The 25,761-nt window shown below is 36.3% G+C and overlaps 2 protein-coding genes across 7 annotated transcripts in view; one reads left to right on the plus strand and one right to left on the minus strand.

The window, feature by feature from the left end:
• Positions 1–5,478: 5,478 nt before the first annotated feature.
• LOC102654086 lies at positions 5,479–7,139 on the plus strand. 2 transcript variants are annotated; one of them, XM_006564464.3, is made up of 3 exons: positions 5,479–6,490; positions 6,699–6,746; positions 6,934–7,139. In XM_006564464.3, exons 1-2 carry the CDS (start codon positions 6,156–6,158, stop codon positions 6,703–6,705), a joined length of 342 nt encoding a protein of 113 aa, XP_006564527.1. In that variant the 5' UTR covers positions 5,479–6,155; the 3' UTR covers positions 6,706–6,746; positions 6,934–7,139. The 2 variants fall into 2 exon arrangements, with proteins under 2 accessions (XP_006564527.1, XP_006564528.1); XM_006564465.3 differs by having other exon boundaries at positions 6,699–6,732.
• Positions 7,140–7,154: 15 nt separating this feature from the next.
• The window catches only part of LOC100577759, a 123,362-nt gene continuing 104,755 nt past the window's right edge, over positions 7,155–25,761 (minus strand). Inside the window, exons 3-9 of one of the 5 annotated variants that reach the window (XM_026443217.1) lie at positions 11,101–11,290; positions 10,886–10,953; positions 10,775–10,809; positions 9,987–10,148; positions 9,776–9,929; positions 9,672–9,699; positions 7,155–7,288 (exon numbers count right to left, since the gene is read on the minus strand). In XM_026443217.1, the coding sequence (XP_026299002.1) occupies positions 10,016–10,148; positions 10,775–10,809; positions 10,886–10,953; positions 11,101–11,290 (426 nt within the window). In that variant the 3' untranslated portion in view covers positions 7,155–7,288; positions 9,672–9,699; positions 9,776–9,929; positions 9,987–10,015. The other 4 variants (XM_026443218.1, XM_026443216.1, XM_026443219.1 and 1 more) reach the window with 4 other exon arrangements.

Genomic DNA, 25,761 nt, shown 5'->3' on the forward strand with positions numbered 1-25,761 from the left:
TAATTTCCACTTTTTAATTTCAAATTTAATCATTAGCTTTCGAACATAGAATCTCGATTCGAAATATTGTGATGAGACAATACGGTTTGTACGTGAAATCATTTATAACTATAAGACGATATAATCGCGATAATATAAAATATATATCGATAATATACATATAAATATATATATAAAAATAATCTATATAAGCAGGTGTTGCTTAAGAGAACAATTACAAATCTATTTTACAGAAATGATATTTGCTCGGTTTAGTTGGTGATTCGGTGCCAAAAGAAGAAGAAGAAGAAGAAAAAAAAAGATCGTATATTTCCGTTGAAACGAAATCGTTTCGCACGATGGATTTTTATATATTTTTTTATCGACGTGACTAGAAAGAATGCCGAGAGAAGCGACGAAAAAAAGATAGAAAAAAAAAGAAAAAAAGGAGAAAAGAAAGAAGAAAAAAAAAAGAACATAGATCGAGAATTACGAGAATTCTTGTTTCATTGGATGATTTTAGACATTTTTTACGCGAGAAAATCGTTACAGAGTCAATAATATAGTAGTCAATTTAGAGATAGATGTATCGTAGGCACGATGGCTGTAAAGTTTGTATATGTTAAGTACCGTGAAACCTTCGAGTAAATTCGTTGCATTGCATTCTAGAAACTCTTCATTCAACTTCTCTTTATTTTAGTTCGATTAATTTTCTAATTTTTAGAATTCTTTCTTAGAATATTTACAATTCCTTTGGAATTTCTCGATGATTCTTCTTAAAAGTTTCTTCTCAGAATTTTTCTTAATAACTTTTCCTCCGAAATATTTCGTAGAACGTTTCGTTTCGTTTCCTTTCTTCTCGCTGTCAAATAATCGAGATTTCCGATTAATTAACTCCCTCAACTACTCGAGGTTGTCACGAACCGCTGCGCACAAAATACTGATGTCCCTAAGGAAGAAGACTCTCCTTGAGAAGAAGATCTTCGAGAGACATTACGATGTATATGCGTAAACTACTCCTGTGAAGTCAATGTCGATTAGTCGATATATCTTAATGATAATTGTAAAATTGAAGCAAAAGAAAAAGAAAAAAAGAAAAAAAAAAAGAAAAGTAAAAAATAAAAATGGAAAGATAGGATAAGATCTACTCTAAGCTGTCTAAGCAGAAAAATGATATAACTTATACAACAACAATCTTAACAACAGTCTTAAACAATTATTTGTACGTGTTTCGATCGTGAACGATCGTATATGAAATGTTTAAAATAAAAAGAAATTTAGCTTTAAGAGAGTTTAGGGAGCGAAAAAGCGTTCGTCGTGAAAAATTGCGAAAGAAAATTATATAATGAATCAATATGATTAAAAAAAAGCATCTATACGCAATCGTCACTCGAGCTTGAAGGTTGATACACTTTATAATTACTTATCGAATCGATGGCCGATTGAATCCGGATCGATGAAATTACATGTCAATTCGATGGATTCCCGGACGAACGAAGCGAAACAGAATTATTTTATCGAAGATCAAAAAAGGAGGAGAAGGAGAATAATTAAATAGAATTAATGTACTAATTAACAAGAGATTCGATTCGGATTCAGCCGGAGTTAGGGAAATATCTGCGATCTCTGTGATCTTTCTTCGAAAATTATCTGGATTATTAATTAATCGAATCGAATAATTTTCTAATATAAAATAATAATATCAAATTATGATTTCAAATAATCCAATTCCTCATCAGAATTTAATTCTCTCAACAAACGTATATATATATATATCTTCTCTTTTCTCTCGAGGTCACATAAGAGCGGTCGATTAATCCTCTCCTCCCCCCCTCCATCCTTCAAGTCGTTTGACGAGGGTTAGAAGAGTTAGAGTCTATACACACACACGCCTAATTTTAGTCGCGTGCTAACAAAAGCATTTATACTATACGCTACGTGTCACGCCCCGCGTTCTATTCGATCGGGTCCCATGTTGAAACAGTTAACAACGACATTGACGAACAATCATAGCGAAGAGATATCATAGCCAAGGAATTAACTTTATAATAAACAACACACTACCACCGCTCCATAGTCGAATTAAAGATGGAAGAAGGAAGGAAGGTAACGAGTAGAACGCGGGGAACGTTTTAAATGTGATTGCTTGTTTGTGCCCGGCACAAATCCTAATCGTACAATCAGTGGTCGATATATATATATATATATTGTATATTATATATAGAGAGAAAGAAAGAGAGAGAGAGAGAAAATGTTTGAAGAATAAAATGAAAATATAGGAAGAAGGAATCTCGTTCAAAAGGGTTGTAATTAACGAATAAGCGATATTTGTATATGTCGTATATGTTAACAAGTAGATGTACATAATTAAACGAATATGTATACACAGGCATATACATACGTATATTTATAAAATGTACGCAATTATATGCAGTATAGAATCACGTTTGGCCGTGAACGTTTTTAGGTAAACGTTTTCCACAACGTTTTCTGTGTCGCTGTGATTGGTACATAGACTTTTTAGGCCAGTGTTGCGTACCGTTAGATTTCTAATTAACGTTAATTAACGGATGGGGGACAGTCATTGTTAACGACATCTGTTTCAGAGAATTATATAGGATATAATCAACTCGAGAAATGAATTAAGGAGGGAATAAATTCTCTCGATTGATCTTGGAAAGAATTTCAGAAATTTAAGAACATTATACGTGATATAAAAAAAAAAAGATTGGTTAAAGATGATAGACGATAAAAAAAAAGATGTCGATTATAATCGATGGATGTAAAAGTAAAATACTCGGAATAATGTAACGTGAAGTATATTTTATTTTAGCAAACATTTAGAATTTCAGAAAATTGATGAAATTCCTTTGGATTAATTTTCGTGTTTTTAAAAAGTTCACAAGTGGAAATATTATGAAAAGAAAATTTGATCGTGTTTAACAATTTCTGAATAATAATTCTTTTATTATTTTAATTTTGAAACTTGCGTAACGAATATTAATTAGAAAATTTATGATAAACAGTTTCGATAATATTTAAAATTGAAAATACTTGTTTCTAAAATCAATTTCTCTATACATTTTACATTTTGAGTTTGAATAATTAATATTATTCTTCGTTCGCATTTTCAGAGAAAGAAAGAATAAGAAAGAGAGAGAAAGAGAAAGAGATTAGATCATTAATTATTAATTTTGCTTAAAAATGTTATTCGAGTAAAAATTGAAAGCTGACCGGAAGGTAAGACGCAGTAAATTCGATACTTGCACTGCCTTTCATCATCGTGAAAAATGACTGTCTGGCCTCTGGATGTTGCGAGAATAAAATATAAGAATAAGAGAAACAAAACAAAAAAAAAAAAAAAAAAAGGGAGACAGTGTTACATATACACGCATATGTATGTATATCGCTGTGTTGTGAACAGGACGATTTGAATAAAATGAGGATGCAGAAAAAAAAAAAAAAAAGAAGAAAAAGAAACAAAACAAAAAAAAAAATGAGAGAAAAAATCTATATAAGCATAATATATAATATTACGTATAATATATGATAGTAGATTACGAGGAGAAAATAATATGAAATAAACTCTTGCTGGTCGAGAGTTGTAGCGTGTCGATTAGCAGTATATCTAAAATATATGAAGATGTATCTACCTGCAGCGGTATCGCGTTTTAAACCGTGAGAACAAACAAGAAAACGAGACGAGAGAAAAAGTAAGGAAGAAGAGGGAGAGTAAGGAAACTGAAGAAATTTATGATGTTGGGATTTTCGCGTGGGAAGCGAATGATAAAAAATTTATAGAATAGAAACGAGTATGCTTTCATGTTTCGTAGAACGTTCTCTTTTCTTTCTTTCTTTTTTTTTTTTTTGTCATTATGCGTTTAAATAATTTCATTTAAAATTTTAACGATTATAAAATATATTGCGTTATTATAATTCGAGATTGAAGACAAGATTGTATTTCATTGTACTGTGATTTTTTTAACTGAAATTTTTGTTGAATTACATTGCGATACGTAGAAATTTAAGAGATATCCCAAGTTCTTTAGAAAAGATACGAGGCGAAAAAGAAATATATTTTTACAGATTGAAATATATTTTTGCAAGGAAAATTGATTCGTTTCTAAAAGTACAAAAAGGGGCGTAGAGAAAACGGCAATAAAACGAGTATCTTTCACGAGACATATCCGAACATATCGAATTAGAGAAGAAAAGAAAAGAAAAAAAAAAAGGAGCAATGGAGTAAGATGATATTTTTGATTGTTCCGAAAATGGGTTTCAATCTGCAAAAATAAATTTCGCAGGAGAAAGCGAAACGTGTGTTTTAAGTTCGAGAGTGCAACTCGGATCGGTACAAAGAATTATATTACAAAATAAAAAATTAAGAAAAAGAAAAAAAAAATAAGAGATAAGAAAAAGATGTATGTGCTGTAAGAGAATATTATTATGCAAGTTATGCAAGCAAAAAAACTATATATATGATGAATGTTGATATATGATATATTTATGGAAAATTCGTGTTGACAAATAAATTATGTATTAACAGTATTGCATTTCTTTTTTAAACATTCACTCAATTTCTTTATTTTCTTTTATTCGTAGATATCTCAGATATTCTAACAGCAAGAAGAGTCAAAATTTATATCTTTTTATATATTGTACATAATTTTTCAGTATTTTGCTAATAGATGAGATACTTTGTATAAACGTATGTACATTTGTATATAAAAAAATAAATTATATAATATAAAAAAATACAAAGAATAATACAGATACAAAAAAGGATAGAAATAAAATTTAAGAAATTAGTGCTATCTTCAAAATGCTGTGAATTAAACATATAAAAAAGGACAGCAAATAATAAAAAAAAGAATAGAGCTGGAATAAGAATAGATTAATGCCATCTTTGATTATTAAAAACATTCTTTATATTATTTATAGAATAGAGAAGCATAAATATCATTTCTTGGTATTATTAAAGAAATATTTTTACAATTCAAAAGATGGCATTAGTTAGACTTTTATTATATTCTTTAGATATTCAAGATATGATGCCGATGATCGGTTTTCTTTCTATCTTTATATTTTGTTTATTATTTTCTGTTTATTTTTTCTATTCTCTGTATTTCATTTGCAGCATTCAGAAAATAGCACTGATTCTACGAATCTCAAAGTCTGTTTAATTCAATTTTTATATTTTACAGATACCTTTGTTTATTTCTTATTCCTGTATTTTTTGGAAATATCATAATTCGATTCTAAAAAAAGTAACATTACACTAAACATAAAACAAATAAGTGTAAATTTCCCAATTTATGTATATATTTAGATTTCTACTGCCAGTACACATATTTCCTCGTACTTTTGATGGGTCTTTTATCATTTTTTAAAATTTTTTATCAATTCGAGGATACTTTGAGCACTGTATTTTTATTATTGGAAATGATTCGATTATTTTTAATGACTAATTGCATAATATAATGCACCAGGTGTCCGATTAATATTATTTGGTATATCTCGCTTGTTTTTGGGAATATTAAAAAATGTTTCAAATAAAAGTTGAAGGATTTCGTGGGACGCACACCCATCCGCTATTTATTTTTTTATATATAAAAGCGTAAAGAATCTATAAGACTGAATATTGTTTGTTTAAATAGAAGTATACACTTTTTAATATTCCAATTGATGTATCTTGGCATTCTCTGTAAAAAAGTATTAAGGCATACGTGGCGAAAAATTTATAGTTTAAAAAATATTTAAATTTAATTTAAATATCTTTTGAACCAATGGTTTTTTACTATATGTGCCTTAATACTTTTTTATGGAGAATACAGCGATACATCATCTGATGGATTAAAAACTATATGAATCCATTTAAAAAAATACTATTGACGTTGATAACTTTTTTAGGAGTCCACCTACAAAAAAATTAAATTAGCCAGAATGTAACCTTTTCGAAGCCATTCAACTTTTATTCGAAGCATTTTTTAATATTCTGAAGAATAAACGAGATATTCGAGATAAAAGGTTAAGTTCTATATTTCCTGAGCGATAGAAAAATTTTTCCAAGAAATGACGTCAAATTTTCGAAATCCCTAAAATTCTTGGAAATGACGTCGAATTCTGAGAATTTCTAAAATTTTTGGAAATGACGTCAAATTCTTAGAATTTTCCAAATGGATCGAACGAGCGAAAATTTTGATCGAAAATTCAATTTTGTATTAGGAGAACATAAGTTGAGAACTCCATTAGATCCGGAAAAACTGGAACTCAGGTTGGAGGACAGGTTGGCTCCAATTGTTCGAGTGACTTCGAGACACCCGGCAACATCGATATCGGAGTTGTCCGTTTGTTTTTTGCGGAAATGTAAGGAACATTGTTGCGTATCCCGTTGGATCCCGTTAGTTTTTCGGCGGGGTAACGATGGCAGGGGTAAAGGTGATCGCGCGGTCACGACACGCTGCAGATACGTGTACGCGCGACAAGCGTATGGATCATGGGCGATTATCAGGTAAGTGGACTAAATATTTTTTATACGTATTTCATAGATAAATTAATCTTTTTACATTTCATGTTTTACGTATAAATTTATTCTTTTTTACGTATTACAATATATATTTTTGTATTTCTAATTTTTATGTCCATAATTTTACATACATTTCATACTTTTTCATGTATCTTATACACGTTTCATATGTATTTTTGTATTCTTTTTATAGTTTCTGAATAAATGGCAGTTTGAAAACGTAAAAAGTGAGTATAAAAATGTAAGTACGTTTTCACATGTTACAAATATATTTTATATATATATATCTTTGTATTTTTATTTCGTATATCATAACTTTACAGATATTGAAAATATAAAATATAAGTATAAAATTTATAATTTAGAAAATAATTAAATATCTTTTAAACTAATGGTTTTATTATAAGTAATCCTATATATTTTAACAGAGAACGTCGTGATACTCACATTGGTATATTAAAAAATATGCGATACTGTTTAAAAGGATAAAATTAGCTTCATAAGTTTTTTATGAGTCCATCTACGAAAAAATTGAGGACACCAGCCCTTTCGAAACCAATCAACTTTATCCGAAGCATTTTTTAATATTATGAAGAATAATATAAGTACGTACAAGTCCAAATCAATTGTTAATTAAAAAATATGTATCATTAATTGTAAATTATATTCAATAAACATTATTTTTCAATAAATAGAGGAGTTTTTTATTTAAAAAACATTATTCCTAAACCTCCATTCCTTCCAATCCTTTAGATTTAAGTAATTTAAGTATAAATGTTTTAACTATAAAAAAATAAGAATATTTTTAATATATTATATTATATTATATATTATATATATTATATATATTATATATTATATATTTATTTAAAAAAAAACTCAAATGTAACTAAATCAATTGTTAATTAAAAAATATGTATCATTAATTGTAAATTATATTCAATAAACATTATTTTGCAATAAATGAACGAGTTTCTTATTTAAAAAATTTATTCCAAAACCTACATTCCTTCCAATCCTTTAGAATTAAGTAAAATGTTAAAAAATGATGCTAAAAAACATAAAAAAGTCGTAAGGTAAGTATATAAAAGGTAAGTAAAAAGGTAAGTATAATTTTGAATTGTCTGGCTTTAAAATTTCGGTTTGTATACAAACATTGGTCTGTTTATTTACATTTTCAATGTTTGTTTACATTCTCGGTCTGTTTATTTACATTTGCAATGTTTATTTACATTCTCGGTTTGTTTATTTACATTTTCCAATGTTTATTTACATTCTCGGTTTGTTTATTTACATTTTCCAATGTTTATTTACATTTTTCAATGTTTATTTACAAAAATTTTCGAAATTTTCTAAAATTTAAGGCTGGAAATTGAAATTTCGATTTGTTTACAAACTTTGGTTTGTTTATTTACACTTTTCAATGTTTATTTACATTCTTGGTTTGTTTGTTTACATTTTCCAATGTTTATTTACATTCTCGGTCTGTTTATTTACATTTTCAATGTTTATTTACAAAAATTTTCGAAATTTTCTAAAATTTAAGGCCTGGGAATTGAAATTTCGATTTGTTTACAAACTTTGGTTTGTTTATTTACATTTTTCAATGTTTATTTACATTCTCGGTTTGTTTATTTACATTTTCCAATGTTTATTTACATTCTCGGTCTGTTTATTTACATTTTCAGTGTTTATTTACAAAAATTTTCGAAATTTTCTAAAATTTAAGGCCTGGGAATTGAAATTTCGATTTGTTTACAAACTTTGGTTTGTTTATTTACATTTTTCAATGTTTATTTACATTCTCGGTTTGTTTATTTACATTTTCCAATGTTTATTTACATTCTCGGTCTGTTTATTTACATTTTCAGTGTTTATTTACAAAAATTTTCGAAATTTTCTAAAATTTAAGGCCTGGGAATTGAAATTTCGATTTGTTTACAAACTTTGGTTTGTTTATTTACATTTTTCAATGTTTATTTACATTCTCGGTTTGTTTATTTACATTTTCCAATGTTTATTTACATTCTCGGTCTGTTTATTTACATTTTCAGTGTTTATTTACAAAAATTTTCGAAATTTTCTAAAATTTAAGGCCTGGGAATTGAAATTTCGATTTGTTTACAAACTTTGGTTTGTTTATTTACATTTTTCAATGTTTATTTACATTCTCGGTTTGTTTATTTACATTTTCCAATGTTTATTTACATTCTCGGTCTGTTTATTTACATTTTCAGTGTTTATTTACAAAAATTTTCGAAATTTTCTAAAATTTAAGGCCTGGGAATTGAAATTTCGATTTGTTTACAAACTTTGGTTTGTTTATTTACATTTTGCAATGTTTATTTACATTCTCGGTTTGTTTATTTACATTTTCCAATGTTTATTTACATTCTCGGTCTGTTTATTTACATTTTCAGTGTTTATTTACAAAAATTTTCGAAATTTTCTAAAATTTAAGGCCTGGGAATTGAAATTTCGATTTGTTTACAAACTTTGGTTTGTTTATTTACATTTTGCAATGTTTATTTACATTCTCGGTTTGTTTATTTACATTTTCCAATGTTTATTTACATTCTCGGTCTGTTTATTTACATTTTCAATGTTTATTTACAAAAATTTTCGAAAATTTCGATAATATTTAAAATACTTACCTCTACTTACCTTTTATTACTTACCTTTTTACAGCTATTTAATTAATTATTTTTCAACAGTTTTCTTAATTCTAAAGGGTTAAGGGGTTGAAGATTAATATAGGAACACGGAAATATATAGGATTAAGGAAGACGGATAATAGGAAAAGGAACACAGGTTTAAGGAATAAGAATAATAGGAATAATAGGTCACAGGAATATTCGGGATGGAAAAATTTGGATAACCGGAGTGTAGGAACATGGGAATATTCAGGATAATAGGAGCATAGGATCATAGGAATAACCAGAATGGAGAAATATGGCTAATAGGAATAGAGGAACACTAGGGAATATTTAGAATTAAAGAATATGGATAATAGGAATATAGGAATATGCGTAATATATATAGGATTGTATAGAAACGTATAGGATTGATGGATATGGAGGGGATATGAATAACAGGAAAATTGGAGCACAGGAATATACTGGATGAAGGAATATGAATAATAAAAGTATATATTTTATATACTTACCTTTTTCGAGCTACTGTCCCTTGTGGCACTAAAAGTTTGTTAAATTTACAAAATATTAGAAACATTTAAATATTTAAAAACATAGATATCATTTAGATATTTACCATATTATTATTTTAATCATTCTTATTTTCGTGAGAAGATGATAGATTAATTAATTCTTCTTTCATCTAAATTGATAAGAGTATTTTTAATAGTTTTTGGAAATGAGATCAATTCCTTGGAATTTCCGGATATTACGGTAATGGTGTCAAAATACTGAAAATTTCCAAATAATAAAATTAACGAACATTAATCATATGTTCACATACTTACTTTTTTGCCATTTTTTCCAGTGTTCCTAGTCAAAGATCAATATCGAAATTCCTCGAAGAAAGAAAAATTTTTATCCAAAAATTCGACTTTGTATTAGGAGAATATGATACGATAGTCGATTGAAAAATTTTCCCAAGAAATGACATCAAATTCTCGGAATATCTAAAATTTTTTGAAATGACGTTAAATTCTAAGAACGAACATATATACGATATATAAAATTTGGAAGTAATAAATTATGAAACTTTTAATTAATACATTACATAAAAAGGCAATACAATTGATTATATATGTGTATCATGAGGAAGCATAAATTTTATTGAACAAATGTTTAGTAAAGTAGTGAGTAAATATGATAAATATTGTATCATTAACGCCATCTTCAGAGTGCCGCGAATGAAACACCTAAAAAGAGAGAAGAGAATAATAAAACAAGGATAGAAATAGAATAAGAATTGATCGTTACCACCATCTATGTTATCATCTATGAGTTATTATTAAAAAAGAATATTTTTACCATTCATGAGATGGCACTAGTCTTCAATTCTTAATTTACTTTACCCACTATTTTTTACCTTTAAAAAGATATTTCTCGCATTCTAAAGATGGCGTTAGTATTTTATTCTTACCTTATCTCTGTCCTTCTCTTTTCTATCCTTTCTTCCTATGTTTCTTTTGCGGCACTCTGGAGATGGCGTTGATTTTCTAATTTTTATTCTACATCTGTCTTTGTCCGATTCTTTATATTTCTTTACATCATACATACTTCTTTTAAATATTATACATACATTTCACATATCTCGTCGTCGTCAATAATGAACCGCTGAAAAAAAGACACACGATAGAAAATATAACAGTTGAAAAGAATAAACAAATTAATATAAAACGAATAAACATACCAATTTTTCGTTATTCCTCCTCCCCAATTCCATTCCTCTCCCTCTCTTATTCTTAATTCCTCCAAATCCTGCACAAAAATCCTTCAAGTAGATCAGTGGATTCAAGAAAATCGGAGCATAACGTTGATTCGAGGTAAAAAAAAGAGGAGAGAGGGGGATCCGTGTCATTCTTCGAGGAACCGTATCACCGTAATCCGAGGACGATGATTACACACCGTTTTGCCTTCGCATCCGACGTGTTACCGGTTGTCGGGGTCGTGGTACGAAGGGGTCCCTTTCATCCAAGTCCTTCGGAATAATGGGGCGAGAATCCAGAGCGAACGATGCGCGAGATGGGATTTGAAATCTATCCGCGTGAAATCCGCGCGACGTGCTCGTGGAACAGTCAGCCGGAAACTGTCTTCCCTGTATCATAGATGTTAATTTAACATTAATACATTACCTTAAACAATTTAACTTAATCAATAAAAATTCCTCTCCCCAATTTTTTCTCGTCTCATTTTAATCTCTTAATAAGCTCGTTCAAATCTTCAAAAAAAAAAAAGAAAGCGTGTCTCTATTTTTTTTTCTTTACGTCGAACGAGAAAAAATCGGGCGGAAACGGGAGAAGAGAAAAAGAAAAGGGGTCAGATTTATTTCGCAAAGCAAACCAAGCTTCCTCGAAACAGGGAGAGGAGGAGGAAGGAGAGGAGGAGGATCGGTGGTTGATTTAGTGTTCGACGGAAGGCGAGGCGGAAAATGCTTTGGAACAGGGAGAAATAAATGTTCTTAAGAATCGCGCCGATAAATAACGGTTTATTAACGTACTAATGCCTCGCGCGAAATTAACGGGAGTCGTGGCAAACGAGAGAGCGAGAAGGGGGGGCAGAGTCGTGGGCTTCCGGGGAGCGGGTTCGGTTGCAACGAAGAGGAAAGGCGCGGGGAGGACTTCGAGTCTTAAATGAACGGAGCCGCACGCTGCGGTTCTAATTAAAACAAACACGATTATAAGTTTCAGCTTGAATTTATAATCGTCCCTGCACGTCACACTGTGTCTCCCTCCTCCTCCTCCTCAACCCCTTCTTCGACGCGAGCCCGCGAGTTTCTCCCTTAACGAGTTTGCGACGATGGGCTCGGTCTCGGAGAAGATTTTTGGAGGAGAGATTTTTTTTTTCTCTTCCATCCTTTCTCTTGGAACGAATTTTTTTTTAGATATTTATTACATTTGTTGCATTGTAATTCGTTGATCTGTTTTCATCACGTGATCAAGAGAAATAATATTATTTATTATATTATTAATCAAAGTTCCTTTAACCAATTTTTGAATAAATAAAAATTTCCTCTCGAAAAGAAAAATTCTTGGAAATTTCTTTCAAGATGGAAGGAACGATCGGTTCTTCTGATCTCGTTTAAAATACGAAGTTTTTGGTCGGCCTCGAGAAACACGGATATTAGACGCGATGAAACTGCAGTTACATTTCCGTTTTACCGATAGAGAATGCGTAATTGAGTCGTCGGAGGTGGTTATCGCGTGTAGATAAATATCCCGCTTAATTGGAATTCTCTATCCTTCGCGATTATCTCGATTATCCTCCTCCCTTCCCCAGCCTCCAAGGAAAGGACACTGCTTCTCAATTGATGATACACGTGTCCCACGTTCACGCTGCGATCTACCCTAATCTTGTTGCAAAATTGTCGCTCCTCTCGACGCGACTCGTCGAGAAGTTTATTTTTTTCCATCCTCGATAATCTTATTTCTTATCTCGTCATTAGACACGTATATTTATATATATACACGTTCGTGGAAAAAATAATAGAACAAACGCGAGGATTACGAAGGAAATAATCTTACTTGAACTGTCGTTGAATGAAAATATAATATCCACATATATCATTTTTACATTTTTCTTTCAATTTCTCCCCTTCTAAAAATTCAATTTCCCTTTTTAAAACAAATTCATCTCCATAAAAATAGATCAGAAATTTGCATTAGCTCTCTCAGGTCGATACGGTTCGATACTCTTCTCCGTTCATCGACCAACGATCCAAGTATTCGTTTAATCGGATCCTACGACGAATTATAATACTTTTTAAAAAGAATCCAATGGAGGAGGAGGAACGCGATCCGGATATCAACGGAGGCGGCTACCGGGGGAGGAGGGCAGGGGCGCGATCCTACGATTATATCGATGTTTAGGCACCCGCTGGGTGATCCATCTAATCCGGATTTAAGCTCGCATGCATGGAGCGCGGCGAGGCCGCCGCGTCCACGTGCGTATCTTCCCTCTCGATCGACCGTCTCCTGCTTTTAATTTCCTCCACCAAACACTCCATACAAATGTCTCCTCCTATTTATTTCCCCAAAAACTCTTTCCTTTCCTCCTCCTCACTTCTCACTTCTCACTTCGTGATTTTGACTCCACGTCACGGTACGAACTTGGAGAGAAAAATTACTTTCTTCATCCCCGTCGTTATTCGAGATCACTTCTTAAATTTGTCAAGTTCATCGAACAACACAAACACTCCATACAAATGTCTCCTCCTATTTATTTCCCTAAAAACCCTTTCCTTTCCTCCTCCTCACTTCTCACTCGTGATTTTGATTCCACGTCACGGTACGAACTTGGAGAGAAAAATTAGTTTCTTCATCCCCGTCGTTATTCGAGATCGCTTCTTAAATTTGTCAAGTTCGTCGAACAACACACCTCAGAATTCAATCCTTAGAAAAAGAACAGAAAAAAAGGGAAAGATTCGATCAACGAGATGGCCGCGATAATAATTTTTCTCGCCCCCCTCCTTGTTTCTTTCGAATCATCATGCTTGGTCCAGGAAGAGAAGGGGTACCGGTTGATAAAGGTAGCAGCAGTTTTAATTACAATCTTATTATCGCGGGCCGAAGTTGGCCCGGCCATGCATCACCGTGTAACCTGACAAGAGTTACAACAACTTGTTAATTCGGTTTATTAATTTATCGCCCCCGTGTACACCCGTGGCGTGGAAAATGGAGGGGTTGCTCCTTTCCTTTCCTCTTCTTCTTCTTCTTCTTCCTTTCTTCATTTTTCTTTTTCTCGTTTTAATTAATTCCTTTAATTAAAAAAATCCGGTTTCACGAGATTTCCATTTCCTTTCCTCTCTTTCTCCTTTTCGCAACCCTTTTCCGCTTTCTTCGCCAACCTTTTCTCATCTCGTCCGCGCGAATTTTCCTACTAATCGGGTTTAACGATGCGAAAGGGATAAACCGAATTAAACGTGGGTTCGAAGGTTCGAGAAAAGCATCTGTTCTCTCCTCCCCTCCCCTCGCTCTCCTCCCCCTATCCCTCCCCTTCGAATTCTTTATCGTGGTTGCGATCTGCAGTGTTTAGAAAAAGAATGGACAAGAAAGGTATGTGGTGTGGACGGATGGAATATAATAACGCACGGACGGAGAACGAAAGAGTATTAAAGTATTGTATTATTAAACACAAAAGAGGATTTCGAGATCTATTTTGAACGATCAGTCATTTTGGATAAATAACGGAATCTGAATCATCTACCTGTTGTAATTCCTCCTGACTAATTGAACAAGTAGCATTTCTTATTCTTGACAGTTGTATTGTTTACCTGTTAACCCTGTTACAAACTCTGGTAAATAACGGATAAATAACTGTTTTGTTTCTCGGGTAATCTCTTTCTTATTTCTCAACTGGCTCGAGATATATAAATTTTTAATTAAATTTAACATTTGATTCGATCGATCCAACTTATTCCCTCTCTTTTATCTTGATTATCGCTCGTCGCAACAATATCCAATTATCCACCCGACAATTGACAATTTCTCCCGATAATCTTGCTCAATTATTATCTCGTTGACGATTATTCAATTATCCCATTCGACTTGGAGAAAATTATCGTTGGTCCAATAACAACAAAGGAGGAGGAAAGATTATCGAGTCTCATCATCGAAAGACTATTCCAGTAACATCCAATATACTCTCTCGTTCGTTCCATTTCTCGGAGAAGGGAAGAAGGGTTGTTGTTAATGCGGTTTACACACAAGGCTGTGAGGAGTGTTCTTTAATTGGACACGATACGGATCGATCGGTCGCAATTCGATTTTCCTTGACGCCTTCCATCACGCCTCCCACGCGTCGAGGTTAATTGTTTCGACCCCGTTGCTCGTCCAACTTTTTCAGCCACGATACACGCTTAATATCTTAACCCCCCTCAAACATCTAGATAAGCTCGTTTATCGATTCGCAAGATCGAGAGTTCGCGGGGGATATGATTACCGTTTCGTTCGATGGGGTGGGGGTGGTTTACCCTCCCTCTATATAGTGGAGGATCGAGGAGCCCGCATACGCGCGTAAAATTTGAATTGGGAGATTGGCTGTTTTGGAAATAGAATTATAGGAAGCTGGTTATGAATTATTCAATGTTTTATTCTTTTATAACGCGGTTGACGAGGAGAGTTCTTTTGAGAGAAGCAGATGGTAGACGCTCCTTGTAACGAATTTATTGCTGCTCGTAATGGATGGTAAACAAATTAGCATTGAATTTGGAAATAATAAAAGGATAAAATAAAATAATGATTCGTTAATGGAACCGAAGGAGTGGAATAGAATTATCTCGAGTAATCTCAATCACGGGGCAAAATTTTCTTGGAAAAATTTCGTGGAGAGGACGATCCAGTTAACGAGTTTGTTTTGCACATTTCGCCGTTGGTATTCGTAGTTTTCGACTGGATCGGTTGATTATGCCGTTCGAGGAAAAACAATAGAAGCAAACGAAGCGAAACTTTCACATTCCCTCTGGGGAACGAATCAAGAAGAGAAAATTGCCTCGTGTCGACAAAAGAGAAATCACTCGTCGAAATATTGTACAAAATTAAGAAAAACCACGATTAAAGAAGGGTAAAATTCCAAGATAAATTCGTTTCGAATACGAACAGTCGATAATCCCTGGAGAAGTATGACAAGAAGGATGAATTAAAATCGTGTGGACGAGGTTTTGGTTGGCAAGGCAAAAGGGTCGGTCAGCCCTCTCGAAACAAACGTGTAATTTACCAGTGGCTGCTAACCTCGTTTAACCGGGGGCCAACCTTCGTAACTATAATACCTCGGAGAGAGAGAGGGTAATGGGTCGAGAAGGAAGAAGCCCTCGAGGATTATGATGAGGTTATACTTTAGTAGGCGGAGAGCAACTCCCGTTTAAGAAGTAATTAAGTCCTGCCACGCCTTCGGTCACGCTTCTACCGACCCGCGAAACGATGGTCGAAAGCAACATCCTCTCTCTCCGTCAATTATCACCGACTATTCCAAACTTGGATTATCTTATCTAAAAATGGGAAGAGAGGGCAGATAGATGTTATTCTTAAACGTTCTCTTCTTATGCAGTTTTCTTCTAATATTTTTCGAATCTTCAATCTCGTGAAACGATTCTTTCTTCCATCGAGACCAACATGTTGTAACATAGACCCGATATTTCCAAGAATCTGGGCTCTGTCGAACGATTTCTCGAAACTGTATCAACCATTCCTAGTATAATAACAAATTTATAATTCATTCGGCGTGCAGGCCAACAAATTACTCGCGTCAACACACGCGGACGGTAGGCAGAGATGGAAGAAGAAGAAGAAGAAGAAGAAGAAGAAGAAGAAGAAAAGGAGGAGGAGGAAGAAGGTGGAGGATCGGGGGTGGTGGCCGGTTCGATCGTATAAATCTCACGTATTCAACGGCGTGGCACGCCATGACGGCCTCTAACGATATATTCTGATATAATTAAAACAATAAATAAGATGGCGCCCAACCGAGAGCAACGGGGGTCGAACTCTAGCCTACGTTTTCTGCCTTCCACGTCCTGGAACCCCCTCTTCCTTTCTCTCTTTCCACAGCTATCTCTCTCCCGTGTGCCCCCGCTTTCCAGAAATTAAATTCTATTCGTTTAATCGAATACAACTGGAGCACTTCCCCCGGCGACGATGAGCGAAATTACGATTCGTTTCACCTTCCCTAATTGCGAACGCCGAAAAGAAGGAAAGGAAATCTTCGTGTCTCTTTGTCCCTCTAAATTTTAAAACGCGTATTAAACGCGTACGTAATCCCTGCGATTTATCTCGTAATTTCGTGGAATTAATCGAGAAGAAAAAAGAAAGAAAAGAAAACGTTCCCGTTTGACGTTTCACGAGCAAACAAGCCACCCCGAATAACGGAATAAAAAAGTACGATACGAAAGACAACCGAATGTATCCGAAGGGACTACACATGTAACGTAGGAGATTCGTTGTAGGAGCAACACGGGGCCGCGTGTTCATTGAGTTTCAACCCCTTGAGAGATCCTTTCCTTTTTTTTTTTTTTTTTTTTTTTTCGTCTCCTCCCGACCACCATTATTTTTCCAAGAGGAGCAGGCGGCGTCTGGGCGCGCGTCCGCCGGTATGTCTGGAATCCTTGCCCGGCCAACTCGTTCGCCACGGCGAAACAGTTGTCCTCTCATCCAGTTTCAGCTTCCTTTTTATCGGGCGCACCATCGTTTGAAAAAAACGTCTCTCTTTCGTCGTTCCTTCCCTCAAAATCGTCTCTCGTTAAAAAAAAAAGAAGAAGAGGAGGAGGAGGAGGTGGATGTCACGGGAGGGAGATTTCGACGATGGGAAGAGAAGGGAAATAAAGAATCGATGAATCGGTGGACGTGGACGTGGCTTCGGGGAGAAAGAAATACATTTGGACGATACTTTGCCCGTTCCGTTACCACGCGACCAAAGGAGATTCCTATCTGCCTCTTGATAAATTACTGTCCCTACACGGGCCCACCTTCCATCCTTCGTAAAACGTTCCGTAGTTTCTCCCCTTCTCCAACATCCCAGAGTTCCTCTTCTCGCGCGCCCTTCTCAACCACCACCCTTATAATATTAATTTGCCCCACCATTGTCCACTTTTATTACTCACATATCTTACGAACCTTCTCTCCGTTTTATTTCCCTCCGTTCCGGATACATGTACACCTCCTCGTCGCTTATTCGATCCTGGTATCCTGCGTCCACCTCTCATCTCATCTCGGGACGTTTCCATGAGGAATCTTGCGCTTGGAACGGGTTAACGAAGATTCAAAAAGAAAGAAGAGGATGCTTTCGTGCTTTTTCACTCGAATTCTTCTTAAGAATATTGAACAACTTTTAAGAATTACAATGTAAGTAAATTTCCATGTATCATCCATACACCAATCTTTAAATTTTACACGGAGAATGTGAAGAGAAGTTTTTCCTCTTCGTCATTCTTAAAAGTAATAAAGGTAAAATAAGTGTCCATCCATTTCTTAAAGACATCATTAATCCTCAAACTTTGGCAAGTCTTGCGATCCTTTCTCCACCTTTTTCCTCTCAACAATACACGCGTTCGAAACGATCTCTTTAACCAGTCCTTAGGCGTGTCGAGCATAGTTAAGAATCCGCACGAAAGGGTTAATTAGACGAAGCTGGACGATGACTCGACGAAAAGTCGATCTCCCAAATGGGTTGGCGCGGTCGTGGAAAAGGAGATTTCTCTCGAGATTTCCCAAAATTATCGTGGCGAAAACGAAAGAAATTCTCGTATACTCGAGAGACATCGAGCATGCAAATCGTGGCGATTGTCCATGGTCCATGGGAAAATTTGTCATCGAATCTGTTTCCGAGTGGAGGCGTGGCCGAGTAGTGACGATGATTAAGGTGGTGGTGGTGGTCTTCCTCCTTTTCAGCTTTCCCTAGTTTTGCATTCTCGATGAAAAATAGCGATTCGCCCGGTAGATTCAGCAACAGGTAGTCGATGCTGCCTCCTGTCCGCGCAGGGAACTGCTTCTGATTTACGGATCGGAAGCATGCAGATTCTTCCCCGACCAAAACTTTCTCTTATTATTTTCTTATTTCTAAAACGAAAGTTTTTCCTAGGTTTTCGGGACAACATACAAACGCGTCTTGGTTTTTTTCCTTTTTTCGAAAATAGTAGAAATATCAAGGAAGGAAGGAAGGTTAATTTAAACTCGATGGAATCGAGAAATGTGTTTGATTTTATCTTTCAAGTAAATCTCATCCGTGAATCAATCGCGAATAACAATAGGGAGAAAATTAAGAGAGACACCCTAAGGGAGGGAGGAATCTAATCAATCGATGTTTTAATTAACATACGTGGAAGAAGAAAGGGGGTTTGGTCGAAAGCTCTTTGAAGCTTGTACATCGCTTGTACGACAAAAGGTAATACACAGTTATTAGGCATTTCGTCCGTCCGTTTTTGCACCCCGTATGGAAAAGAGGAGAAGAAGGGAGAGACAGAGATGTTCTACGATGTGTGCGTGTGCGTATTCTCGAAGGGTTTTCAACGGCCTTGACAAATATTGGTGGAATTTAATATATCCTGCGTTCGGCACAAAGGGAACACGCGACAAAAGCTACCACTCGGTTCTTCCCCCTCTCAGACATGGGGGTACAGTGTTATCATTTCCCTGCTCATGGACCTGAAACGTGGAATCCGTGGAACATGGCGAATTTAGAATTCCTTGCGGAATTCCATCCATCTTTCTCGTCTCCTCGTTATTTCATGCAAATTTTGTGAAAATCAACTCAATACTTTAAAGATTAAAGTATTAAACGAGGCTACGTATGATGTATAACAGTTTTTCAGCTCTGTTATGATTCTCGAGTCTCTAATGAGAGAATCATCTTGTAATCACTTATCGTCTCCTCGATAAACAAAAATCCTATCTACTGTTATCTAATTAAAACGATCCAATTGTATCGACTACTCTATTTACAACTACGAAATAGAAGAGCGATTAGAATTAAAACGATTTCGAAGAGAATCATCTTGCAATATATAATATTATTATAAAGTAGATCATCCACTTATCGTCTCCTCGATAAACAAAAATTTTATCTACTGTTATCTAATTAAAACGATCTAAATCCAAAGTATCGATATATAAATAACGCGATTAGGATTAAAACGATTTTGAAGAGAATCATTCAAGAGAATCATCTTGCAATATACAATATCATTATAAAGTAGATCACTTGTCGTCTCCTCGATAAACAAAAATCCTATCTACTTTTATCTAATTAAAACGATCTAAATCCAAAGTATCGACTACTCTATTTACAACTACGAAATAGAAGAGTGATTAGAATTAAAACGATTTCGAAGAGAATCATCTTGCATACAATATTATTATAAAGTAGATCATCCACTTATCATCTCCTCAATAAACAAAAATCCTATCTATCCTTATCTAATTAAAACGATCCAAATCCAGTATTGACTACTCTATTTACAACTACATAGTAGAAATAGAACAGCGATTAGAATTAAAATTTCGAAGAGAATCGATTTCGAAGAGAATCATTGAAGAGAATCATCTTGCAATATACAATATCATTATAAAGTAGATCATCCACTTATCGTCTCCTCAATAAACAAAAATCCTATCTACTGTTATCCAACTAAAACGATTCAAATCCAAAGTATCGACTACTCTATTTACAACTACGAAATAGCGCGATTAGGATTAAAACGATTTCGAAGGAGACCTGGTCGCAGTTGTTACGAGATGTGCAACGAGAATGAAAAGAGGGTCGAAAGAAAGAAAGAAGTACTCACTCGAGTAGGCAAAATAAAAGCAAGCACGTGCGCAAAAGTACGTTGGAGAGGCGAAAACAGTCGTTGAGACGACGGTTCGTTGGCAGAGGAATCGCAACGAATCGTTCTCCCCGCGGGTATCCACGAAAAACGAATAATATACGAACGAATATACGAAAGAAAAGAAACTCTCTCTCTCTCTCTCTCTCTCTCTCTCTCTCTCTTTCTTCGCGGGGATGCAGAGGAGAAGGGTGAGCCACGACGTGCGCACGAGTGATTTCGATAAAAGTCGCCCCATTCGCGACTCTTAAAAGCCCTCTTTCACCCGATTGTTCCCCGATGGAACAAAGACGGGTGGGGGGGAGGCACCTGCTGGCTGGCGTCGAATTACTCCCCTTTTCTCCGAAAGGGCCGAAAGTCGAACACCTGAAGAGAAATGTGTTCGCTGGGGGGCCGCGACGCGCATTGTCGCGCGATGCCCGCCATGAGAACGGAAGTGCAAATTACAGGGCTTCGGAAGGAAGGAGACTTTTCTCACGATCCGATCTTTAACGGCGGCCACGGGCCACGACGACCAGCGGCGAGCCGGCCGCGAAACGCGCGAGGGAAGGAAAGAAAAAAAAAAAAGGAGAGCGATCGTGGGGAGTGATGACGGTTGAACGAAGGAACGAGAATCGGTGAATAAGATTCGGATGATCGTTAAAGGCGAGGACCGTTGAGGAAAAGAGAGACGGTGGAGATTCGAGTAAACGAGATCGAAGAGAGAGGAGATTGGGGATGTTGTTTTGTCGAAAAAATTCGATATGGATTCTTGTGAAGGATTTAAGGATAATTATAAATAACGAGGAAACGATTTGAGAGGGGAGGAAGAGGATAAAGGTTCATCTTTTCGATTTGAAGACGTAGGATTTTGAAGATTAAGTCTCTTCCTCTCTCTTTCTATACACCTGCGACTGCTTCTCTGAATTAATTTCAAAGATTCCAGGATAGAACGAATTTGAAATTTGATATCGTAAGAAGGGAGCAATTATTCGATTTAGAAGTATTTACGCGGGGAGGGTTATTAGAAAGAATAGCCTATTGAAATTCGTCGATGCAGCTGCTCCGTCCTACCTCCTCACTCTCCCCTCTTTGTCTTCTTCTCGATCGCATTTTTTTCCTTTAATGATCCCTCTTCGATAATCACTCCTCTATCACGCTTCTCGAGGGAAATCGTATCGATCAATCGAATCCCTTCTTCTTTCTCCAAGAATTTTACCTTAATTTCTTAATTCCTCTTGATCGACATCTCGAGAAAATCACGAACAATTGGAGAGGAGGAGAAGAAAAGGAAAGATGGCGCGATGATAATCGCTCGAAGGAAGGAAACGTAGGAAGGAAGAGAGTGGAATGGAGCGAGTGGGCGAGGATGCTGAAAGATAATCAAGCAGAGTGGACGATAATGTCCGGCCCGGCTAAGATGGCGTTGAGACAAGAAAACTACTCGGTGTAACGACCGTTAAAAAGGAAAAAAGGAAGCGACTGGGAGCAGCTGGGCTTCCGATTGGTTGGCGCACCGCTGGGCGGGAACTCGACAATCGACTTTTACAGTCTCTTGCTCTTTCACCCGTTGCCTCCGAGGATCACTGCAACGGATCGGATAACTGGATCTCGCGATCCAGCAGACGTATTCCGCGTCAACGTCTCGCACCTTTTTATTCTTTTATTCCTACAAAAGGTATTTTTCCGAAAAAAACAAAAAAAAAAGTTGCAAAGTTTAACAACGGCAGAACTAATTAAGATTTGGAACGAGTTTTCGATCGAAGTCGATTTGTAATCCTGCAAGAATTACGAGATTGTTTCCCAAGCTCTTTCTTGCGTCCCATAAAAAGAAAGCTGTCGTCCGTAAAATAAGATGAAATAAATCATTCCTCGGATTCTTTCTTACAGAAAAAGGGTGATAATCTTGAAAATTGGATAACAAGATTTCAACTTTTTTAATTTTGATATTCAACTAACACAAAAACTAGATTAAAAAGGAAATCGTATCTCAGATTCCTTCTTCCATCTAATATCTATAAATCTCTCTCTCTCTCTACAAGAAAAGAATATATATCTTCTTTTCTTAAATGAAACAAGTTTTCAGAAAAGTTGCAAAGACAACGAGAGCGAAGAAGAAATGGATGAGCAAGGAGAATCGGGAGGAGGGCGGTTCGCCAGGATTCTTTCGGCGTCTTTGATACTCGATTCGATACTCGAAGAGGATCGATCGAGTGGCCCGCGTGTGCGTGATCATTGCGTGATTGCGGGTACCGACAATGACAACAAGCGCCACGGGAGGCGTGACTTGGCACGGCGAGGACGTGGCCGCCTCTCCCTTTAATGCGGACCCGCCGACAGGCCCCGAAAAGAAGCGGAACGCGAACGACGAAAATACGGCACCGCTGACAGAGTGTTGCGTAACCGGGTCATCGACATTGTCGATCAAATCGCGTCGTTGGATAATATAATAACGCTTTGCTTTCGAGATGAAAACGTGGCGTGAACGAGATTGGATTTAATTTTTACAATAACACGACGTTAATTTTAAGAATCTTTCGACGAGTAGAGATTATAAGGAATACAATTTGACACAACTCGAGAAGATTTACTTACTGGGATAGAAATGGAAGTCAAAAGGAAGGAAGATTTTTAATTTTTTTTTTATCGAGAAAAGTTTCTATCGGAGTGGAAATATCGGGGGAAAAAAAATTGGGGAAATTAACTCTAATTGTGGCGTGGAAAGTAACGTTTCAAACGCTGGCAAGGAGTATAGTCTCTTTACCAGAATCTCGATAATCGCAGCGATATTAGAGGGCCATTCCCAGTTTCCGGGAAGATTTACAACGCGGGCCCCCTTTTTGCGCAGCGCTGTGCAAAAAGTAGCGCAGAATTTACGGCCGGCTTTATTGCCTTCCAACCGCGTTCCTTGGCCGGGAGAGACGTGTACGTGGGAGTAAGGGGAGAGGCAAAACGGTAAATTACCATCGAACTTGGGGGCAACTGTCCGTTCCGCAACAATAACATTAGACGTACGACTCGATAAATAAAAAATTGCCACGGGTGCCAACTTTTGATCTTCCAACAATTCTCTCTCTCTCTCTCTCCAACAATTCTCTCGATTCTTTTGTTCAACGTACAAGCTTGTTCCCTTCTTCTCGTCGAAAGAATTTTCTAACATGAAAAAAAAGAAAAGAAAAGAAAAGACACGTTTAAGAATTTCAGAAATTCGATGAAAATGTTGAAAAACTTCCCAAAATTCTCTTTCCTCTTTTCTCCCTCGAGAAAAAGAAGATGTAATGAATAAGAGGAGAGAGAGAGCATCGAGAGCATTGGAAATCGAGAATGTTTTTCATCGTACGATTGGGCGGCGCGTTTGTGATCCTCATTAGCCGGGATCGAAAACCGCCTCGATGCCTATAACACGAGCGCGAAACGTTGCTTGATGGCGGGGCATCGAGCGGGGAAAAAAAGGACGAGTCGCGGGTGGATGGAAGGCGTATCAATTGTATCGGCGCATTGTTGCTCGAACGGAACGGGTAGATGAGTTTCGCTCAAAGATGCTTTTAGTCATTGTGGGGGCCTCATTCTCCGTGCACGAAATGGGCCGAGGATCGATTCGACTAATGTTAGCCGTCCACACATCCAACGATCCCCTTTTCGGATCGGAGCCCCTTCTCGATCGAAAAGCGATAGAAAAACGGTGATCACGATTGAACGAGCGGACGCGTAAATAATGGAGAGATGATCGATTTTCGGAAGTCGGTTGTGCGACTAAAGGATGCTGAGGTAAAGGAGTTTAACTTTCCAGTCGAAGGAACGAAGAATTTTCTGAAGAGAAAGAAACAAGGTTGTATAAGAAATATAGAACTTTTTAGCCAGATTGTCTTTCGTTTGTTTCTTCCTTTGAACTCTCGTTTCTTCTATTAATTTCTTTTCTCTTACACTTTGCTGTTAATCAGAGATTCTATTACATGATCATACAATTGTGAAATTCGGATCAATATTATATCAGAATGCATAAATAATTTGAAAAAAAAAAGAAAGAAGAGAAAAGAGGATCTCAAGTTGGACAGAGGATTCGAGTTTGAAAAATTGTTACGTCACAAAAATCTGGTCGAAAGTTTTCTCTACGTGGCGTAAGGGAACAAAGAGAGACGCACACCTTTCGTAAGCAATCATCTTTCGCACTTTTCACTCTCCACTCGAAGATTTTTCGCCACGGCACGAGGGGGGGAAAAAATCGTGTTGTCGCCAGTTTAGGAAGCTTTTCTCGGGCTGCACGCGCGAGGCAGCGCGTGCTGTACGCGCGCGTGAAGGAGTGGCAAGCACTCGGAGGAAACATCTGGCCCCATCTACTCGCCAAAGTCGAGTGGAACTCGAGGCGAAGTGGCACTCCAAGTGGAAAAAAATAGAAAGCGTTTCCACGCTTTTGAGCTTCCGACGCGCGAAACTGACGACGCGGAAGATCGGTTTCGAGGGATTGCGCTTCGTCGCGAGGCCGCCGTTCCTCTCCTTCCGCGCCCTCCGTTCTTTTGTTCCTCCCCTTTTCGCCTCGAACTGCTCGAGATGTCTAATAAACGTTCCTAAGTCGAAGCTCGACTCAACGCGCTATTCAACGACGATCCTATTTGCAAACACTTGGCCATCGACTCGCGCGTTTAATCAATTTGTCGGCCAATCAGAGATGATTTACAAGTTTTAGAAAATTCTCTTTCATCTCGATTCGAATTTTTTCAAACGAGATAGAATTCTAAAGAATATACATCTTCCTCTCTTTAACGAGAAAACGAGAATGCAACGTTGAATCCGAGTTTTGTAAGATCGATCAATTCTTTGATGAAATACTCTTCTGCTACGACGAATCTCATCTTCAAACGTGTACTTATTGAATCTCTCAATACAAATTCGACGCAACTAAAGTAACTTTATTAGCCGTCTTTCTCGTCAGAGTCGAAGGAGTTGATTCGAGGAAAAGAAAGAAGGAGAGAAAGAAAGAAAGAGAAAACGTAGAACAAACGAATCGAAAGCTTTCTGCCGCGGAATACGAAATTTATCGCATGCGACGTTTTTCGGGGTGGCACGCGTGTCGAGCCTAAGCACGAAGTCGGGTTTCGCACGTATGCGTGTGCCAATGCCAAGTGAATCCCGATGGCGCATATACAGAAGGGACCCCCCGCGAATGGGCGTTCATTGTCGCGGTTGCTTACGGGGGTTCGCGTCCCGTTCAATGCGCCTTCTCTCCCCCCCTTTCCCCTGTTCCCTCCAATTTCGCCGGCGATCCGGAAAAGGGTGCGTGACGA

This window comes from Apis mellifera, linkage group LG10 (genome assembly GCF_003254395.2).
Source record: "Apis mellifera strain DH4 linkage group LG10, Amel_HAv3.1, whole genome shotgun sequence".
Lineage (NCBI taxonomy): Eukaryota > Metazoa > Arthropoda > Insecta > Hymenoptera > Apidae > Apis > Apis mellifera.

Coding starts and splice junctions, on each gene's coding strand:
- LOC102654086 (XM_006564464.3), top strand. CDS start 6,156: ATGGATCGAACGAGCGAAAATTTTGATCGAAAATTCAATTTTGTATTA.